The sequence below is a fragment of the Atheta coriaria genome, unplaced genomic scaffold (assembly GCF_025399875.1).
Source record: "Atheta coriaria isolate IRGN ID8LTWV9N9 unplaced genomic scaffold, Caltech_Dcor_3.1 hic_scaffold_5_pilon, whole genome shotgun sequence".
NCBI classification, from domain to species: Eukaryota; Metazoa; Arthropoda; class Insecta; order Coleoptera; family Staphylinidae; genus Dalotia; species Dalotia coriaria.
Window position 1 is genome coordinate 10633832 of NW_027045447.1, and position 21833 is coordinate 10655664.

Genomic DNA, 21833 nt, shown 5'->3' on the forward strand with positions numbered 1-21833 from the left:
TGATAACTTTAACCCATTGAAGTTTTTTTCGCTTTTGATTTGCGAAATCCAAAGGTGAATGGAAATTAAGCACGCCGTCGATTTGTGGTTGATGGTTTAATATGCAGGGTTGCGTTTGTAAGCGATGTTAGTCTTGGATCAGACAACCCTTTCGATTTGTTCGCATAGCGTGTGTGGGGTGCAGTGCAAGTGGTTGAAACGGTTGAGACAGTAACTGTGTGGATGTATTCGTACAACCCACGAAGCAGGAAAACCAGCTCGACCATCCCTTGATCGCGTGTGTTATTATCGTGGTCTCAGTCGCACGCGTGCTGATAAATTGGCACGCTTCATGTTTTTCTGTGTCTAAGTGTGTGTGTGTGGGCGCAGCGGCGGCGGCCGCCCATCTTCTCTCGATCGATTCCCCTTTGGCGGGCGGCGACGCAACTAGCTCGCTGAACAGCCAGCGCCAGCGCTAGGCAGTGCCCATGAGCCAAGCGGCGTGTCCGCTACGTCAAAGCACAAGCACAGCTTACGCCATCCGAGCTCGGAGGCGCGCGCCGAAAGACCCAAGTGGGAACAACTTTCAGATGCGAGTAGTTACGGCCAAGACGGCAATGGCGAAGGTGCTCGCATACCTTTCTCATGTTCTGCTCTAGTCGCTTTTTTCAACGGAAGCTCAATTCAATTCAGCACTGTTTTCGCGCCTGAAGACTTAAAAACCAACAACAACAACAAACAGTGTCTTAAAAAGTGCGTTTAACGAAAGTGAGGCATGATTTAAACCAGTACAAAGGGATTATTTTGTCGTTGCAACTGGAGTTAAACACAAAGTTGCTAATCGTCAATGATTAGGGCTTCAAAACAAATGGTATATATTCTAGAATCACAAAAGGAAGCGAATAGGGGTGAGTTAATACAATAAATTAATTTTTATTTGATTTCAAAACATTTTTATTAAAATTTTAGTTAAAATCGTTAAAATTTTACAAAGATTTAAAACTAAATAACGTGCGCTATAGTTTTTGCGATAGTATACACTTTACGTTATTGTTTATCATTGTAAGCGTCTTGCGCAAGCGCCTAGCAGCGGAATGCCATGATAAATTCCACGCGCTCCCGTATTCTTGCTTCTTGGTCTCGTGTAACTTCTCGCAGGTACGGTACCACTACCAACTTCGTCTTTCTTCTTTCTTCTGCTTGTACTACCTAGGCAATGAAGAGTAATGATATGGTACAGCCACGCCAGGGCATAACTTGACCTGATCCGCTGGCGTTTTTTTGTTAATCATTACAAGCAAAGAAGCAAACATGTCACTTGCTTATCATGCACATGTCTGATGTGTAATGATTATGCACTTAGCATTGCGCGTTTAGTGCAAGTGATTTCTGTTCAATACGACATCTGGTCAATGGACATTCCGCGGACAATTAAATATTATTGTGTTGTGCATCAATAGCACATCCTATTATTGTTGACTGTACCTTCCTTGCACCGGCAAATTTCACGCGTACGTTTCGTTCTCAACATTAACTTACCTGCGATGAACAAACCCTAGAATACTCGGTAGAAGTATATTGTAAGGTTGTAAGGCTTATCCTATTGCCTGGTTTTCTGTATGGCTTCGGAATGCATCGATGCTTGACTGAATTAAGACCATTTCGTGGGAAATCTTCTATGAAGTATAATTCAAAAGGGTATTGACTACACGACTTTTGTACGTTTTTATAAAAGTAAAAATAAAAATGAACCACATCGTATAAGTACGAAATAACTCACGTAACAATGAGTATGGTTTTATTTTATCATTGAATTTTATTTTTTGTCATGCGAGAAATGATATTATGGCGATTAATATGATATTCTGTTAAATTTGTGCGGTTATGAAGTTAATAATTAATAAATAATTAATTTGTGGCATTTAAATTAAATATTTGAGGACAGAATTAACTCACTTCAGTTAATTTTGCGTAATTTTATTATGCAATTAAGCAGACGTTGATGCAGCCGAAAACTTTGTTTTAAGTGGTGTTAATTTTAATTAAATCAAAGAGTGTTAATGAAAGCTCATGTACACTTTTCAATTATTTTCCATCAAAAGTTCAAAACATCAGATATTTTTAAGTAAACATAAATAATTTCTTAAATTTTACAACATGAATAAATTGAATTGAAGCAAAATTTTAAAAGTTTAACTTTCAATTTTTTATTATTTAAATTTACAAACTTATTAATGCAACAGCTGCATTTGATTGCATCAAGAGGAAACCGAAGAAGCCACACGTATGTGCGGATTTCCTCTTGTAAAACAATACGCATTGTCTTCAGTTTCGAATGTTTATCTACACATTTGATGCTTTTGCACGTTGACGGCTGGCGCCGAGTACTTAGCGACTGCACAGACCGTTACATAATTCGCAAAAAACATCCGGTGAGCTAGCCATGTGCGCGCAATGCACGGTTATAAATTTTAATTTTAAAAATAATTGTTTTGTACAAATAAATTTATTTTCCATCGATTTATCTTCCAAAAATATATGTTTCTACGGTAAATTTAAAGATAATATCATTTGGGGATATTTCAAGTGGTTTTTACTTAATTTACCGCAAAATTTTTATTGGTATAATAATTACATTGCGGTTTTCATTACATGTATGTTTCTTTGCGAAATCGGCTGTGAAGTTAGATAAAATCAACTGTAAAATAATGTTTCATTGTTTTGCAGTGCAATGCCTGCGTAATTGAACTCATTGAAACTTTGTCATCATGTTTAAAATATTTATTCATTAACAAAATTAAATTATATTCTCCGCCTAATTAGTTTTATATTGTTGCTCTACGAAGTTTAGAGAATATTAATATATTAGCTTGCAGTAGCAGTAGCATGCAGAGGAAGACTTCCTTTGATGTTATGAAACGGTAAACAGCCGGTGAATACCAACTACTTTCAATCTTTTTAAATTAGCATACGAATAACTTAAAAAAATGAAATTATCGACCAGTAAACATTCTGTTTTGCTCTGTGCGCACAATAAATTATGTTTTCTAGACGGAAAATGATTTCAGAACGATTTTACATTTTCCAGCACATCTGTTAGTTCGCATGTATAAATAAACAAATTAAGCGTACATATGTATGAGAAGTTAGAGAAACACATGTTTTCTTGGTTTAAATGAAATGTTAAAGTGTGAAACAGATTTTGTTAAGATGAATGTACTTATTTATTCGATATTCTAATGAATATAGATATCCTTAAATCAAAGGCAAGACAGGCAACTCACAGATTGTTACATTTACGGAAAAAAATGGATAAATTAAAATATAAATGCATATTATCATATTGTTTAGACTTTAAATTAATGTGCACTTGTAATAAATTGATTTTTGGTATAAAAATAGCGTAAAACTCAATATTGGCTGGTGTTGAGCTGGCGGTGCTTTTAAAGTCGCCAAAATGCAATGTGTCTCTTTATATAAATAGCAAAATTGACACAATTTAGTAGTCTTCTTATATGCAGTATAATGTATATTGAATTATCTATTTTCATAAACCCACATAGCAGATTTTATTTATAGATTTTTAAGGTTAAATATAAGTCAGGGATATTTTCATTTTATTATGATGATCTACATAAAATTCAAGGTTCATCTTTTGATATTTTGGTTTAATAAAATATTTACATTAATCCCAATTATGAATTAATATTTATCATATTCGGGCAAGAACTTGAACAATTAATCAACTATCAAATTCAAATAGAATACAATATTGCAATTTCACACAAAAAATTAATAAACTTTTATTTAGAAATATTTTTCACGACATAAAAAACGCTAATGATAACAGCTCGTAAATAATTTAGGCGTGGGTTAATTACAATCAGTTTAAGTAACACACAAACTATTATTTTTGATTATAATTTTAATGGTAAACCTACGCTTCTTGCGGCAATACGTCCTTGTTACAAAGGTGATACTTACGCACTTTTGAAACGCATAAATACGTGATCAAAAATACAAAATATTTGAAATTGAAATTTGAGTTAAAATTTCTAACCTATGTCTATGTCTTCATAAATAGAATAATCGATCATTCAAATTGAAGTTTTAACTTCATAATAGACTAAAAACTTTGATATGCATGACGTAAACTTCTTGACACAATCTTCAATTTATAGAACAAATATTTAGTTTCTGCATTATATTGACGTTTCTAATGTAAGTGGAAGAAACCATAAGTGAATTGAAAACTTGAAATTCAGAAATTGCGTTTGCATACACTTACTATGGAGATAATTAGCTGGTTTTGTAAAAGTCTACTTTCTCTATTATTTCGAGACATTTTCAAAACATTTTCGTTGTATTTTCGATCAAAAAGTGTTATTTTCTCTTCCGTTGGTCGAATTTATTGCAACGTTATTATTTTGCTAATAACAACGAAGTAGAACACGATGCAAACATCAACCGACTCAGCAAAGATAATTCCCTCAAAGTTTTTGATTGAAATTGCAACCTAGTGACTGAGTGTCAGCCCCATCAGCAATATACAACAGTGAAAACACTATATACTGGCTACGATGAAGATAATTGCCTATTAGATATTTTAATTTAGTGCTGAATTGAATTAATGGATCTAGTGAAGAGCACTCGAGATAAATATGTTGGAAATTTATACGTGGACGGTGCGGACGTTCATCTTCGAGTACATGTATCAGCTCTGTACGCTCGTGGTAATAGATACAGTTTGAAGTACGTCCTGGCAACGTGGCATGTGAATAATTAAACGTATTAGTGCGCAATATATATTCGCAACGTTCATGGGCAATGTGGATGTGGATGTGCGCACTGTTAATATCTTAGTTATGTACCACCGGGGAGACATAGAGTACCAAGTTCATATATATGTACCAGGATTGTGCGTTAGCGCCGGGGGTTCTGGGAGCGGCGCGCTTATAATCGAACATTGTTCCTGGCATGCGACACTGAGAATTCGGTTTAACCACGCAAGGATATAAACGCTTAATTACCACCTCATGAATGAATAATATCATGCATTGGAAAGTAATAAAGTCTTTGGGGGTAACAAGATCGTCTGTCGGCTTTCATCTTCTCAACAATTTGGCTTTGGGTGTATATTTTATACGTGCTTCTTGTCAGCGTGTCATAAATTGTTTTGGAGCGAAAATTTTCATTAATATTTAAGCTTTTGATGAAAATTTTGTTGTTTAGGGTGTGATCTTTCAAAAATCTGTTATTTTCTGTTTAATTTATGAGTTATTGAGTAAAAAATCAATTTTTAATTTTTTTTTATACAAATTACTAGCTGTTGCCCGCGACTTTGTTCCGGCAGTGTTTAATAAAAATGTAATTCGTTTTTACTCTCTTGTTCTAAACATACTTGTAGTAAGAGTCAATTCTATCAATAAGATTAGCAATTTTAATTTAAAGAAATTATGCATATAAACTTTTGTCAATAATGCACTTCAGCGCGCCATCTCGAATTCAACTATTTAACTATAACTATGATTGAATTTCAATGTCAAATTTTATTCTATAGAAAACAGTTGTTTTGAGGATTTTCCCGGCAATTATTCGAATTTTTCTCACCTTTTAAACCTTCCCTAGACCTCCACGAATAATTCAAGACCAAGATAAGATAAATCCGTTCAGCCGTTCTCGAGTTTTAGCGAGACTAACGAACAGCAATTCATTTTTATATAAATAGATAAAAGATAAATAGATAAATTAAAAATGTATTTGTGTTTGTTTTTCTTCAGTTGAAAGCATGTTTTTGCGGATTATACATTAATAACCTCATTTTTAATAAGTAATTTCTGGGATTGATAGATTGAGGTTGTTTTTCTGTGTTTTTCTCCTCAAAATGAAATTTCTTCCAAGAAATTTAATCAAATTGACTTGACATTACATTAATAGTGACATGGACGTTAATATGACGAAATGAATAAGTTTTAAACATGATATTTTCCGCTATAACTTATTATCAAATTAGCTTTTAACTTATCTAACTCATAGTTTTGAAAGTTGTCATGGATCTTATAGACATTAATTCACCGATGCATCCACTTGTAATTGACAGATGGAGTATATAATAAAAAGCGCTAAAAAATAATTTCAGTCTGGATTGACGGACTCCGGGGCGCGGCTCTTGCTAGGTCACGTCGCCCTCTACATATCGATCGGCGCGGCGCGTATACGCTTGCTCGGGCTCAAGAGAGCTCCAGCACCGGTGGTGAAGCCCCTAGCACCGCCAACTCCCGCCGGCTTGCACTCATCCATGAGGTCGTGTCCAGGCGCTGTTCCCCTTCACTATGTAGTATAAATAATCCCGCATTAGAACTATAAGCACCCAAGCTGCCAGTGGGAAAACTAGTCAAGTCCTTCTGTTACCTCTGTTACTTTTTAATGTCTCGAAGACATACTGCTAGAGATTTTTTGGGCGCGGCATTTCACGTATGTGAAATGTGGAAATCCAAAAACATAAAACTTGCAATTGTAATTACCCATCAAAGAATATAACGTTATTATATATAAAAGTTTATTTTTAGCTGGAAATATTGACTTTTGACTTGACTCTGATGTGAAAATGTTGAAGTATCATACACATATTTCATTAATCTATTCTGATGCATATGTAGGTATACCTGACGTTGTGACAATGCCAAACCGCTTGATTTCCCGGGTGGCAATAACTCGTGTTTGTTGCGCTAGCAGGCAAAAAAGTTGGTGTTATACACCGTCCGGATCTGTCGTCCTCTCCCTTTCTCCCGGATTTAACCTTTGCCGCGAGTGCAAATACAGAAATAGATTTTACAGTTGGGGGTTGGTGTGTCAGTGCTATGAAACCACGTACACAGCAGCATATTGCGGGTTAAAGCATTAAGTGCATCGTCCTTTGCGTTTGACCACTTTTGCCACCTGCAAACACAGAGCCAGAGCAGAGCGCAGCCAGGATTCTCTTGGTCTGGAGTGGGGTAGGTTTTCCGCGCGCTCTGACGTCATCTGGACCCACCCATGACGTCAGCAAGCGTTGAAATCGATCGCGTTCAGCAACTAGTCGAAATACGAACAATAAGCAAATAATTACGTTCATAAATTTTCATATACAATAGTAATTAATAATTGGGGATAGAGATGAATGTATTGGTATTTTTTTGTTGGGTGGTGGAAATTTTCTTCATAAGAAGACATTGGTGTCTGGTCCGCAACGATTGATGATAATAATGTAGTTGTAACGTTTTGAGTGTTCCGCCTGAAATGCTGTCCGCGAGCTGGGGCGGTCGGTCGGCCGGTCGGTCGATCAATATGTCGAATGGAAACCGGGGCGGGTTGGTGGAGGCGGCGGGCGGCTGCAGCGTTGGGTTGTTGTGCGCGCCGCTAGCGCGAATGCGCGGGGTGCGGGCATGGTGTACTCCTGACATGGAGGAATCGCGCGCGCAGCTGCGAACAGAACGCGGTTGTGCAGAAACTAACCCGGCCCGCACGACGATTCTGACGCTGTGCCTGTGCGATCGCTTTGCTTCTCCCTCGTGTACCCCGTGTTTTTATCGTTGTTACATTGTTCCGCATTTTTAATATGAATTACTAATAATTACTAAATTCCCGCCGACATATTCACAGTGTTGTGTTTGGTAGTGCGTTAAATATCGTGACTTAGTCCAGCTTACTTATTAAATTTGCCGTGAGTGTACAACGAAAGCCAGCGTAGCATGATTTCAGTTATCATCGATTTCCCTTTTTTACGATACCAAGTGTAGAGTCTACGTGCACATTTCTCTCATCGTATCATATTAGGAACTAAAATATCACAACTACACAACGGCATTTTAGGAGGGATATTGAATAACTGTCTAAATCAACCTGAAAGCTATCGTTGTATAAGGTGTGTATGTATACGAAGTTTGAAGATGGTTGAATGCATGTATTGTAGGCAATTACTACGAAATTACCTCAGCATTAGGTAACTACCGTTGCATTATTCATGCAGTATTAAGGCGCATTCCCGAATTGTTCCAAGAATATACAGAAAACACACCCTACTTGAATACCACCCTTTCTGTTGTAATAATAGAGTTTTTGTTTATTTATAGCAGGACCCGCCATGAAGATGCGCTAGCTAGAGGTATGGGACCGACGGAATGGGTATGTGTACTGACCCAGGGGTCAAGTCTCGTCCACTGACAGGCACTGCAGTAACACTGCTGATTTTTGCCTTCCTCGCTTCTCAAGCGCTTGAAGGTATGTCCTACCATTGATAATCAATTGAAATATGTCTAATTAACACGTTTTTCACCTTCGTCAGGTTTGTGTTTCCAAGATGCTGTGCACATTACAGCAATATTGGGTGAGTCCGTGGTGTTCAACTGCCACGTGGAGTTTCCAGAAGGACACCCAGTGCCCTATGTGTTACAATGGGAGAAGAAGGTAGGCGAAACGGTACGATATCACAACTCCTCTCAGCACCACTACTAAGCGTACTTACGACCTAAGTACCCTTTATTGTATTTTATTCTTCTTATTGGTGATGGCCAGATTGTTGAAATATTGTGGTAAATTCGCAAACTCTTTAAAATATCCTTGCATACAGGGATATTTTTCTGAGTTTATGTAGAATTACGTTATCATATTTAACTCGCAAGTACCTCGTGCAAACAACCACGGCGGTCTTGAATTGAAGACGTAGAACGAGTTGAAGTGAAATTTCCGTTGCGTTTTGGTCCTTTTTGAAGTTATGTGATTGCCCACCAATCAGGAGACTAGAGAGAGCTTAAGCTTTAACGAATTGAAAAACAATAAGTACACAATAAATCACACAGAGCTATATGCTAGATATCGCACGGCAAATTGCCTCTCTCTATCTCCTTTCTTACTAGAATTATGCTTTTGATTTAATCGCTGTCCAGTTTGAACCAATTGTGAAGTGTTTACTCACTGCTTTCTTTAATTATTTTATCCACTGCATTGGAAGCATGCCGCACAGTGTGTATATTTTTGTAGAACTAAGGGATTGCTGGTGTTGTTTTTGATGTTGGTAGTCCTAAAGGAATTTTTCCTGAATGGATCCCGCTGCTGGCAACATTTGTTTATAAGTTTATGTATTATTTAGGGCCAGGACATCCCAATCTACATATGGTATGAAAGTTATCCCACACACAGCGGTCCAGGTTATGAAGGTCGTGTGTCCAGAGTTCCAGCTGACTCGCCATACGGTGCGGCATCGCTCAACCTGACCGACATACGAGAATCGGATCAGGGATGGTAATTACACTTACCACTTGTTTAGCTCTGGAATATGAACCATTTAAATTTATCTTGCATTGTGACTTAGGTACGAATGTAAGGTGGTGTTCCTCAACCGATCCCCAAATGGCAATAAGAAGAACGGAACCTGGTTCCACTTGGACGTACATGCGCCGCCGCGCTTTATAGTCACGCCGGAAGATGTAATCTATGTTAATTTGGGGGACGCCATAATACTCAATTGTCAGGCGGAAGGAACTCCAACGCCCGAGATATTGTGGTATAAAGATGCTAATCCTGTAGAACCTTCTGGTAGCATAGGTAAACATCAACAATTGCTTATATCTCTTCAAAGTGTAACTTTTATTTGAATCTAGGAATTTTTAATGATGGTACTGAGTTGCGAATATCCAACATTCATCATGAGGATATTGGCGACTACACATGCATCGCGCGGAATGGTGAAGGTCAGATCTCACACACGGCTCGTGTCATTATTGCCGGCGGAGCGGTTATCATGGTACCGCCGACTAATCAGACGAAGCTCGAAGGGGAGAAGGTGCAATTTAACTGCGAAGCCAAGGCTCTGCCCGGAAACGTCACCGTCAAGTGGTATCGTGAGGGCGCCCCTGTTAAAGAAGTTGCTTCATTAGAAACGCGTGTTACTATTCGGCGTGACGGCTCTCTAGTCGTGAATCCTGTCAGCGCCGACGATAGCGGGCAATATCTATGCGAAGTCAGCAACGGAATTGGCGAGCCGCAATCGGCCTCTGCCTACCTGAACGTGGAATGTAATAACAAACCCTCAAATTCCACTTTAGACCTGTTTAAATAATATGGTATATCTGTTTTTTCAGATCCGGCGAAAGTTACATTCACGCCGACCATTCAATACTTGCCTTTCCGTTTAGCAGGTGTAGTGCAATGCTATATCAAAGCCAATCCTCCCCTACAATACGTTACGTGGACCAAAGACAAGCGACTATTGGAACCCTATCAAACGAAGGACATCGTCATTATGAATAATGGCTCCTTGTTGTTTACGCGAGTAAATCAAAACCATCAAGGCAGGTACACGTGTACACCGTATAATGCTCAGGGTACGCAAGGGTCGTCGGGTCCCATGGAGGTACTGGTACGCAAACCACCCGTGTTTACCATCGAACCCGAGAATATGTATCAACGCAAAGTTGGCGAGACAGTCGAGATGCATTGTGATGCACAGGAGGCCGAAGGCACGCAGAAACCTAACATCGAGTGGCAGCGTCGTGATGGTACACCGTTACAGAAAAATCGTGTTCGTACCACCGGCGGTAACATAACTGTCGAATCGCTGCGGCGTTCCGATTTTGGGTTTTATCAGTGCGTCGCGTCCAACGAAGTTGCAACCATCGTGGCTACTACACAATTGGTGGTGGAAGGCACTCAGCCACATGCGCCGTATAATTTAACTGGTACTGCGTCAGAATTTGCTGTAACACTAGGATGGCTACCTGGATATAGTGGTGGGCCGGATTATAAGCAGGATTACACGATATGGTATCGAGAAGCTGGGGTCACCGAATGGTCGACAATACCCGTGACACCCTCGGGAAGCACTCAGGTTACTATCAATCGATTAGCGCCAGGCACAACGTACGAGTTCCAGGTGGTTGGCAAGAACGCTTTAGGTGATGGTATGATGAGTCAGATAATCACCGTTCGAACATTGGGTAAGCGATTAGTTTTCTAGTGGTCAATCTATATTATACTCCTTAAATATTATACGAATATCTACATGACACACTGCAGACACATTGTTTTTGCTAACTGTACTGAACTTGCCTTTCATAAAATGCTAACTCTTGGATAAGAAGTGGGATTACCTTATAAAGTGCAAGTTACACCGACTCCCTTCATGCCGGCCGCTAGCGACTCCGGTAAGCTCGATTTCTGGCGCGCATGTTGAAATTATTCTTTGGTTTTCAATTTCCTAAGCAAGTACAAGAGAAATCTGGCGCTAGAAACGTATTCAAAGCACATAATTCAGTACAGAATGACCATTATTGTTTGATTTACTATTACTTTAAGTTTTTATTTTTGTTTATCGTATTTTATTTCCAGATGTTTTAGATTATAGTATTGTTATTTTACCGACGGATTCGACTGGTGCCGTTTATGTTCCTCCAGTTTTGAAGCCGAAAGGTAGTTATGAGAGACCGCTTTAAGTTTTGCTTTTCCTTGTACGTTCATTCTGTGCTGAATGACGCTTTCGCTAACTCTTGGGACGCCATTGCTTTTGTGTTTTAACTCTTACTTTTTTCAATGGGTGAACGCGGGGATACAGGAATATACATTATGTAACATTTACAGGACCTAAACCTGGCATACCTAGAAATTTAACAGTGACCGAAATTGCAAATGGCTTTATGATCAGTTGGCAAGCGCCCATTGAACGAGCCAATCTCATACAGTACTATACAATTAAGTATCGCACGGACGGGCCTTGGAAGAATTTAAATAAGAATTCAATCCGACCAGTAGATACGAATTATTTGGGTAAGTTTTAATGTGTATAATCATAATCCAGTAATCTAAATGTTTCATTTGGCTTGCAGTTAAGAATTTGGTTGGCGGTCGAACTTACTACTTCAGAATTTTGGCGAACTCGTTGAAAAGCTACGAGAGCAGCGAAGAGGTCAAGTTCCCGGTGCCTGCCCGTGTTAAGCACAAAGCCATAACAGCCGGCGTTGTCGGTGGCATTCTTTTTTTTATCGTAGCTATAATATTATCAGTTTGCGCCGTCAAAATATGCAACAAACGCAAACGGCGGAAACAAGAAAAAGGTAAAATATTCAAACTTATACCTACTCCCCAAATTATATACACAAAATTAGCCTGCGCTGAAAACTTCAATAAGTTTTTGTTTCCTGTTGCAGCTTACAACATGGTAGCATGCCGTATAACGGATTCCAGAAATGGCGGTGGTACAACGGAAAGTCAAGTGCCTTTGAAAAAGTAAGTGCATATGTTAATCGTGTCCCACGGAACATTACGGACACTACTTTAAAAGATACTACTACAAACACAATTTGCTACATATTTCCCTAGAATACTGAACAATTGCCCAGAAAACAAACATTTACAAATGTATGCTAATGCATACTTATTATGGACCGAAAATTGCTGCTATTGTTGTCGAACGAAACAAGTGAAAATGTGTTATTATCTTATAGGACGGTTGAGTCAGAGTCCTATCGAGATTACGAGAGCGTATTTATTATACCTGGGACAAGCGTTGACACAAACCGTAAGCGTCAGTTGAACGCGGATCCGCTAGACAGTGCGACCAAATTATAAACATAACTACCACTTTATTTTCAAAGCACCGTACGTCAGTGAGAAATAGTAAAGAAAAGCGCGACGCGATATTTCACAACAGCAACCAAAAATAAAAATCATTGCGAAAGCCATATTATCCACGTAAAAAGTGAGAGTCTTTTGTCTTAAATCAAACGTTTGCGTTTCTAAGCATTTTTCAAAGACTCCACCCATTTTTTTTAGTACATTCAGCCCTTGTGAATGCCTTGAACATGCACATTTGACTTTTTTGAACGGCTTTTTACCACTTTTTAAGGTCGCATTTGACGGTGGAATCTGTTATTATAGATTCTTGTTCTAGTTACCGAGAGCGTATTATGAACATGAATGATTTTTGATTGTTGGTGATTACTGCTTCATTGGTGTTCACAATACGCTTCAATTTTATATTAAGTGTGCTTCATTTGTTCCTGGAATGGCGATCTTTAGGGTCGTTCTGTTTCTATGTTTGGTAATTGATATAATTTACGATCTAATTGACGGCTAGACTGCATTCGAAACGTATTTAGTAAATTCGAATTTGGCACGTGCTATCTTCAACCAACTATCTAGTATATCTTTTGCGAAGGTTGATGAAACTGGTGATGAGTTTTCTAGCAAGGCATGTATTCTGTATTAACTCCATGTTCTTTTAATTTTATAGACGGCAAAATGGCGTGATTGTTTTATTTTATATCGTATGCCTCCCCCAACTAGAAAATTACATACCAATTTTATCAATAATTCATACACACAATACACAACAATAAATAATTTGTTTATCATGATTGTAATACTCTTCTTTGTCAGTCTCTGATCCCAACAATGTGTTAATGCCCGCCCGCTCGCGTGGAACAGGAGGAAAAAAGGTGAAGGGATTCGCTGAGACCACATCCGTTCGCACTAGCACATGTGTTTGTCCAAAAGTATAAAATTACTTTCGCACGCTTCTTACATATTTTTTATGACCCATACACGCCCCACGCATACTTTGAACGCAACAGTACAGTGATCAAGTCTATCTAGAAACCAAAAAATCTAAACAAATGCGTGAAAAGTACCTGGGCCCATTTCTCATATTTCTACATCATGTATTCCGCTCTTCGTTTTTGCATGGTTACCATTCTAGATAAACTGAATTTTGATTTGGTTGAAGTAACTTCCAACAGTGTGTTTTGTTTTAGTTTTACATGTGTTCAAGTTTGGAATGAGTTGTTTGTTTGCATTTGATTTAACTGCACCGATTTATTTATTTCTAATTCATGTTTTCTGGGTTTAGACTTAGAAAAGGCCGAATACCAGGTGTAAGGGCGATGCACTTCGTGTTTAACTGGGTATGGCCAAGAGACCGCTGCCGCTCGGGTAGTAGTATCAGTTGGCACTCGGAATATTTGCAAGCACCATCCAAGTCATTGGCTCGAATATCGCGAACAGCCGACGGCCGGTTTGTCCTGGGGGATGCGTCACTGCGAGCCGACAGTATTTCGAATTTATCCAGCAGTGACGATGGCGGATTCCTGTCACGACGGTCCACGCTACTAAACAGAGCCTCCTGGCGGAAGCCCCTCATCGGATATCCGAGCGAGCTGAGCTTGAGATCGGATGCATCGGGTGAGAGTGCTAGAGTCTTAGCGCGGTTCATTGCTGGCAATCATCCGCACTATCCAATGAAGCCAATACCGACAATCTACCACCCGCAGCAGATTCAATCCAGTTCGCCCGCCGCCTCCAGCGCTCTGTTGCTCTCACCATGGACGCCAATGTATTTCAGTGATCTCAGTTCTGTGCGCCACCCGAGCAGTGCGGAACGCTCCTATCCCACTCCCCCGGGTTTCGTGCAGTTGCGCTCAGTGCATGAAAGATACTCGCAGGAGTTGCCCAGTCTGCGAGCCATCCACGAGGAATCGCAAGGCTTCATACCGGTGCACCCGATTCGCGACAGCCCCCGCATCCGTATGCCCACCGCGTATTCGCGATCGCGCGCCCGCTTGCTGCCAAGGCATGCGCGAATTGCTCGCAGCGCTCCCGAGCTGGGATCGCCTGACAACCTGGATCGCTCTCCCGAGAGTCGCTCCAGCAGCAGCGGCTTTGGCAGCAAGAATACATCACAGCAAAACCAGAGCTCACAGAGCGGCAGCACGTTTACCGACTGGCGGCTGCCGCCATACCGACCTCCGCCACCACCGCCGTGCACCCTACCTCCGCCGCCACCGTTAGTCGGGCACTGGCTGGAATTGATGTCAACGTCACCATCGACATCCGAACATCTGAAGGCAGTCGACGTGGGCAGCGTGGATGGACACTACGAATTTGATCCTTCAACCCCGACGCCCACGCCGAGCACGCCGACAGGACCAAGAGAGATGGATTTGGAAGCACCGACGTTCCGTAAGTCGTATGGCACGCCGCGCAGTATGCGCTATGACAACATCGACGCTCGCGTTCAGGCCATGAAGGAGGAATTTAATGAGTTTCGTAAACGGCAGGCCAAGCGACGCATCAGCCACGAATTGGAGAGCGCGTGCTAGATACAATAATGTGGCCCCCTAATTCACAAATTATGAACTTTGTGCGCAAACTGTTCTTAGTGTGATTGACATGTTCTAAATTATCAAAAATAATTACACAAAGAATTACTAAATAATCAAGACTTCAACCAAATAAAATTATGACAAGAAAATAGATTTGGTAATTATTATACGAACGGGCTGCTCGGTTAATAATTCTTATATTATACATGCCACTTAATTTGTTTCTACTATAGAGATAAAAGAGTAACGTATAAAATAAGTTAATACATACAAACATTACGTAAGTGAATAAAACTTACTTAAAACGGCTCAAACAATTGTTGTAATATTGAGAACTGATCATACATTTTAATAAAACAAAAATTTTATAAATCGATCTACATGCGCAACACGTTGAAGCAGCTGACACAATTTCATTGAGAAAAATCTAACCACACCGAAAGGACGGAAACGACTTCGAATACATAACATTCTGAAACGACGGCAATGCGAATCCCATTTTACATATAAAAAACACAAAAAATCTAAAAATTTCCAAGCAATATTTTCTACTAGGACCTAGTTAAGTTGAAAATATATTGAACGGTGCCTTTACACCTTTATCTTCATAATTTCAAGAGTCAATATATTACAATGGAGTGAACATGAACAACACGAGCAATGGTTATTTCTTTCCGGGTTGTGTCGGCTGGCATCAGCACACTGCGCATCAATTTCGCTCGCGAATTGGCCGATCGAGCCGTGAATAGTAAATCTGCCCGATTTTCACTGCACGAATATCTACGCCATTGGCAGGCCGAAATTACAATGCGTACACACGTTTATGCCCATCGGAATTATCGAGATGCATATTAAGATACACAAAATACAATACAAAATATAATAAATTCTAACGCTTTAGCGCGCGGCCAGTTTAAGTCGCGACCAACTCACCAGGCTGTTGCGTAAATAACTTATAAAATAGATGTTTAGTTAGGGATTGTAACTCTAAGTGAAATGGATACAACAAAACGATGTCATTTTTTGAATGTACCTTCTGTGCTCAACGGTACAAAACACTCCACGAATACACGAATACACACTCATAGGCCTCCTTTTTGAGTGTCCACTTTTTGAAGACTAAGTAAAAATACAAAACTAAAATAATAAACTATTTGAGAAAAGGAGGAACTAATTGGTAACAGCGCAAGTAAACGTGTCAAGCATTCTATAACATCTCAAAACAACAAAAAAAAACATGGAGGTAATGAATGTAACTAAACGGTCAGAATGAGATTGGTCAGCACATTGTCTAATAGTGTATATACAAATTCGTATAAATTAATTTATGCCCAATGGTGAACTCCTTATCGAAAGGATCCAATGATAAGTTTTTGAAAAAACACGAATATAATGCGTAAACGTTTTGTTTTCTTCGATCTGATACTAATGCTGGATTGAATAAAACAAACAATAAGTGATATTTTCTTTTAGTACAATTAGATTTAAGTTATACGTGTGAAATGGGTTATACATGTGGAATTGGGTGCTAGGATCGAATAAAGGTAACTGTTATCAGATGCATGTACCATTTATCTGATATAAGTTTCGAAATGATTTGAGGATTTTAATCATTTGGTTGCTTTGTTCGAAGCGGGAGACTTGGAAACAAATCTAATATGATATATGATGATATATAATGACATAAAATTGTAATTATACTTATATATTACGATGAAATGAAATTCTAAGATTTTTTTATAATATATAAAGAGAAGTAAATGAATCAGATTTCTGAGGAGCCATCTTGTCTTGCCTTGTTTAACGTTAAATTTAACGCATATTTATTGGATGCTGTGGAGGTGAGAAATTGATTACGATTGTTGATTACGAATAACTGGTTAGTGAAATAATTATATCCAAAAACTATGTTTACATCAAAAATTGCTTTGATTTTTATTTGTGTTCAAGTCTGACTTAATTTATTTTTACGTCTCGTACAAATTAGTTTATGTAATGCAAAGCGATGGGAAATGTGTTGACTTTTTATTATAAATAATTCTTACTGAATAAACCCGTTCAATATAACACACGCACTCCCACATACATGATAACTGACGAAAGGGAAGTAATCACACGTGAAATCTTGTATGTCTTTATTAATAATTCAGGCATCTGTTATTTTCTCCAAAAATCATAAGCATAAGCATAAATCTAGATAAAAAAAAAACAAAAACATTTCTAATGTACTTTCGAAAACCAGAAGGAAGTAAATACTTAATGAAAATAACAAATACATAATTATCACCTTCCTCACGAAAAAAATAAGATATTAAATTATATAAATGAATACTCTACGATCATAGATAATTATTCATATTAATTATTAATATTAATATGATTGTACAATATATATTGCAATTAAAGATACCTTGAAGATACGAGGAGGTGCATAAACGAATCCACCCGATATTGGTTGATTTGCAGAAGTAATGTACTTATGTATGATGGTGACAAACTACAGCACATTTGATTCAATTGAAAATTTATAATATATAGTTAAGAATATAAATATACATTATTCGAAACTAAATAAATTATATTATTTCAGAGCACACACATTTATGCGAATTTAGAATTATTATATTATATTGTAGCAAATAAACTATAAAAAAATGAAACATGAAAGTGCAAGACTATTTTTAGTTGTAAGTGTTGAGTAGCGAAAGTAACATCATAATCAATTATTACAAATGACAAACCGAGAAGTGTCCACCTACTCTAACTCGGATTATGATTCAAGTTGCTTGTTGTTTGGTCTGTATGTACGTACTTAACATCAACATGGATTAATCGTATAAAAATGCTGCAATGAAATCGAATCTTCCAGCTAATTAAATAAAATTATGAGTTTTTCCTCTCACACCGATAAAATTATTATTCATACTCAATGCACTTGTTTTAATATGACATTGAACATAATATGCGTTGTGCCTGCCGGTGTGAAATTGAAAGGTGATCCTGCTTGACGATAATAATATGCAGTTTGTTGTTGTTTGTTGCAGAGTTTTTGAAATTGTCAAAATTTTAGTTGTGCGCAGTGGTACTACGAGTATATCGTCGGTTGTCTGGTAATGTAAAATACTACTTGTTATTTATTGCTCTCTGTAATGGTTTGTGGGCTTTCTAGATTCTTCCGTAGGTGGGTTTCAACAATTGCATAATTGGAATTGCGTTTTATTTGACTTTTCCGCTCGATCCAGAGCGGCCTCGCGTCGCTGCGTATTCGCTCGCCATTACCACAATCGCAAACATTGCTTTAAGCTTCGAAATATCGAGATTTCGTGCGTACCAAGATTGATGCAAGCGTAGATATATATTTTCAAGCGCGATTACGTAATTTCGTTAATCTGTAGAAGCGCGCGAGTGTAAATTGCATTAACCTTAATATTCGACGCTTCTTTGCCCAATCCCTGAAAGTCTCAACAACTAGTTTCGAGTATAATTACTAGCAAGATAGTTTGGCACCCGAGGAGAGTTTAGTCTTTTTGGGCATTGCGATGATAGCGCCTGCTGATGCGGAATCTAAATTGTCGGACTAACGCACGGGTTATCGGGCGCAACAACTACTCACTGCATGGCTCGGTTAAGTGGACTAAATGTGTAATGCGACCTTAAATTAATCTAATTCTTTGCATTTATACTCCCTCTATTTTGTCTGATTTGTCTAACGGTTTGAGGTTGTTTCTTCGCATTATTTGCCATCGACTTGCGCGCTCCTGTGGCGTTTGAAGTGCGGGCAGGCGAGTGTTTAATCGACGGGTGCGATGCTAGGACAAACATCCTTTAAGTGACCGGGCTAAGTTCATCTTGTGTGCATTTTGTTAAACATTCATTTCTCGCAATAAATAAATCAAGTTATGACTACATATGCATCGTGTCTGCTATGCATCGGCATGTTTGCTTGTGCCAGCTCCTACGTCTACGAAGACGATGAGAAGCATCCGACATATTTGACTGCCGCCGTTGGGGATTATACGATAATGAACTGTGATTTGGATTTTCCACAAAGCATTCCAATTCCGTTCATTTTAAATTGGAATAAAGACGTAAATAATTTATTTTTATTTTTATTAACTTTATTTTATTCAAAATAATAATTTAGGGCAAAACAGTATTTTCGTGGTATGATGGAAAACTAACCGCTGCTGATCCGTATGTTGGTCGCATGCATTTATTGGATGAGACGCACACAACACGATTTGGTGGTGCCTCCATCAATTTAACATCCGTTCGAGAGTCAGACAGTGGATGGTTTGAATGCAAAGTATTGTTTCCTAATCGTATGCCCAATTCCCGTAACAATGGCACTTGGTTTTACTTAACTGTAAATGGTATGACCCATATTTTCAATATAGTGCCGTCGAAAAGCTAAGATTTCTTTTGTTTGAGGAGGAAACCTATTGGCAATTCCGCCGATCAATCAGACCACATTGGAAAACGAAGAAGCACATTTTTCATGTGTTACAAAATACAAAGATACTGTTGTTACTTGGTACAAGGATGGGTTGCCGCTGTCAAGCATTCCAGACATCTTGCAACGTTCCTGGGTTAGCGAGGAGGGATCTTTGACAATCCGACCTGCTGAGATGGGCGACAGCGGCGAGTATCAATGCGAAGCTGTGCGCTCCGATGGAGAAAACAAACTGCCAAAGCAAACTTAAATGTTCAATGTAAGAAACTTTAAAACTGCGTTAATTTCCGCTGGGTATTAATTTAATTTATTTTTATATGGAGTATAGATAAAGCCAAAGTAATATATGCACCGCGAGAAGTTCATTTGCCTTATGGTCGTTCAGCCGTGTTGGATTGTCACTTCCGAGCAAATCCACCATTAACAAATTTACGATGGGAGAAAGATGGCTTCCTTTTTGATCCCTACAATGTTCAAGGTGTGTTTTACAGACGCAATGGGAGCTTGTACTTCAACAAAGTAGATGAATCTCACAATGGTCACTACACATGCACACCATACAACGATTTGGGTACAGATGGCGCTTCGCCAAGTGTTCATGTCATTGTACAACGCCCGCCTGTATTTGTAATCGCTCCGAATAATATGTATCTGACTAAATTGGGAGAATCATTGGAGATGCCTTGCGATGCTCGTGACAGTGACACTGATCACAGACCGTTTGTACACTGGTACAAGGTAATGATTTGCTTTACATAACCTCAACAATGAGCCACTAATATGATGTGTATATAGAAAGATGGGTCGTCTTTGCCAGTTGGCAGATTTTCAGTTCGGGACGGGAATTTGACAATCACCAATATTCAAGAAGATGATCGTGGGGTTTATCGATGCACCGCAACGAATGAAGCAGCCACAATTAGTACGGATACAGAAGTAATTGTGGAAAATGTGCCTCCACGAGCACCGTATAATTTAACAGCAGAGGCGACATCTAACTCTGTTAACCTCAAATGGGTAGCAGGGCGGAAACGTCCTAACCTCGAATATAACGTATGGTATCGACCTGTTCACACTAGTGAATGGCGGACGTTGAAAATTCCAGGCAAATTGGTTTTGGAAGCCACCATAGGCAGTTTAACTTCAGGTCTAAAACTTTTCTAATCCCGATGATAAAATATATCTAAAGATTTTATATTTCAGGTACCGAATACGAATTTATGGTACTAAGCAAAGACGAAGAAGGTGATGGATTATTCAGTAAAACAATCCGCGTGTGGACGAAAGGATCCACAAGCGATCCAGGCCCAGTGGGAATGAACACGTTCGCAAGCATAGGAAGTCCACGAGATGTACGTGTGCATGAAACCAGTAATGGTTTCTTAGTCACTTGGGACCCGCCCGAATATGGCGTCGACGAATTAAGATCGTATGTTGTACAATGGTTCAAAGGTCCCGAAGAATATTTGCATGGATCCGGTGAAACGACAAATACATCATTTTTAGGTACGCATGTAATCGTAAAACAGTATAATTTAATTTCCATTAATAAAAATTTGCATAGCGTGACTACAATTCAAGGTTGCGCAACATAATAGCCATGATCATTGTGTTGTGATAAAAATAAAAAACGCAACACAAGTTAGACCACCAAATAAACAAGTTGAATGTTTTGCTTTTTAAAATTACAGTGATGAATTTGGAAGATGGATACGAATATCATTTTCAAGTGTTTGCAATAAGTCACAGCGATTATCAAAGTGCGTCCGATAAAGTTGCAATTCACGCAGCATCCGGAAGTGCTACAACAATATCACTAATAATATTCATTATTATATTATTGGTTTGTGGAGCTGCTGCCGGTGGGTATTACGCTAAGAAACGTTACTGGAAACGGATTGAAGAAGACGAGGAAAAAGTTTCAACGAAATAAATTGCGGTACAAATACATACAATACATAAATCTGATTTCACTTTTTAACTCCTTAGAATTAGTACATTTCCACACAGAATTATATATAAAAATTGAGTTTCTGCTCGTTTAAGTGTACATTTTTAGCAATAACAACCAATTAAGGAATTATATGTGTGTAGCATACGTAAATGTAAAATAAACGTAGGTAAATAAAAAAATCTCAAACGTGTACACGATACCAGTTTTGCTGTAATTAACCAAGTGGTTTAACGAGTATTGTGTTTGTCAAAATATAAAATTTTGATTCGACGCGCATTCGCGGCTGTAATTACGCGCATACAAGGTGTGGGTACAG

General features: G+C 38.7%; 2 protein-coding genes across 10 annotated transcripts; both read left to right on the forward strand.

Moving 5' to 3' along the window:
- The first annotated feature begins 462 nt into the window (after positions 1-462).
- On the forward strand, positions 463-17777 carry tutl (immunoglobulin superfamily member turtle). 9 transcript variants are annotated; one of them, XM_065303542.1, is made up of 12 exons: positions 463-887; positions 8091-8238; positions 8303-8436; positions 9107-9258; positions 9329-9561; positions 9618-10031; positions 10098-10952; positions 11094-11159; positions 11593-11778; positions 11838-12065; positions 12159-12237; positions 13859-17777. In XM_065303542.1, exons 2-12 carry the CDS (start codon positions 8139-8141, stop codon positions 15105-15107), a joined length of 3696 nt encoding a protein of 1231 aa, XP_065159614.1. In that variant the 5' UTR covers positions 463-887; positions 8091-8138; the 3' UTR covers positions 15108-17777. The 9 variants fall into 9 exon arrangements, with proteins under 9 accessions (XP_065159614.1, XP_065159615.1, XP_065159607.1 ...); XM_065303543.1 differs by having other exon boundaries at positions 11097-11159; XM_065303535.1 differs by lacking the exon at positions 11094-11159 and adding an exon at positions 11344-11424.
- Positions 17778-18076: 299 nt separating this feature from the next.
- Positions 18077-21709, forward strand: bdl (borderless). Its single transcript, XM_065303545.1, is given in 9 exon segments — positions 18077-18220; positions 18280-19198; positions 19255-19483; positions 19542-19787; positions 19790-19822; positions 19892-20301; positions 20359-20710; positions 20767-21069; positions 21255-21709. Coding segments are annotated over 8 exon segments (2004 nt in total). The 5' UTR covers positions 18077-18220; positions 18280-19009; the 3' UTR covers positions 21497-21709.
- The last annotated feature ends 124 nt before the right edge of the window (positions 21710-21833 follow it).

Excerpts from the sequence above, each read along its gene's own strand:
- tutl (XM_065303535.1), top strand. The coding sequence starts at position 8,139 with ATGGGTATGTGTACTGACCCAGGGGTCAAGTCTCGTCCACTGACAGGC. Across the intron at positions 11,425-11,592 it reads TCCAGTTTTGAAGCCGAAAG|GACCTAAACCTGGCATACCT; the intron begins GTAGTTATGAGA and ends TAACATTTACAG. Across the intron at positions 12,238-13,858 it reads AGTCAAGTGCCTTTGAAAAA|ACTTAGAAAAGGCCGAATAC; the intron begins GTAAGTGCATAT and ends TTCTGGGTTTAG.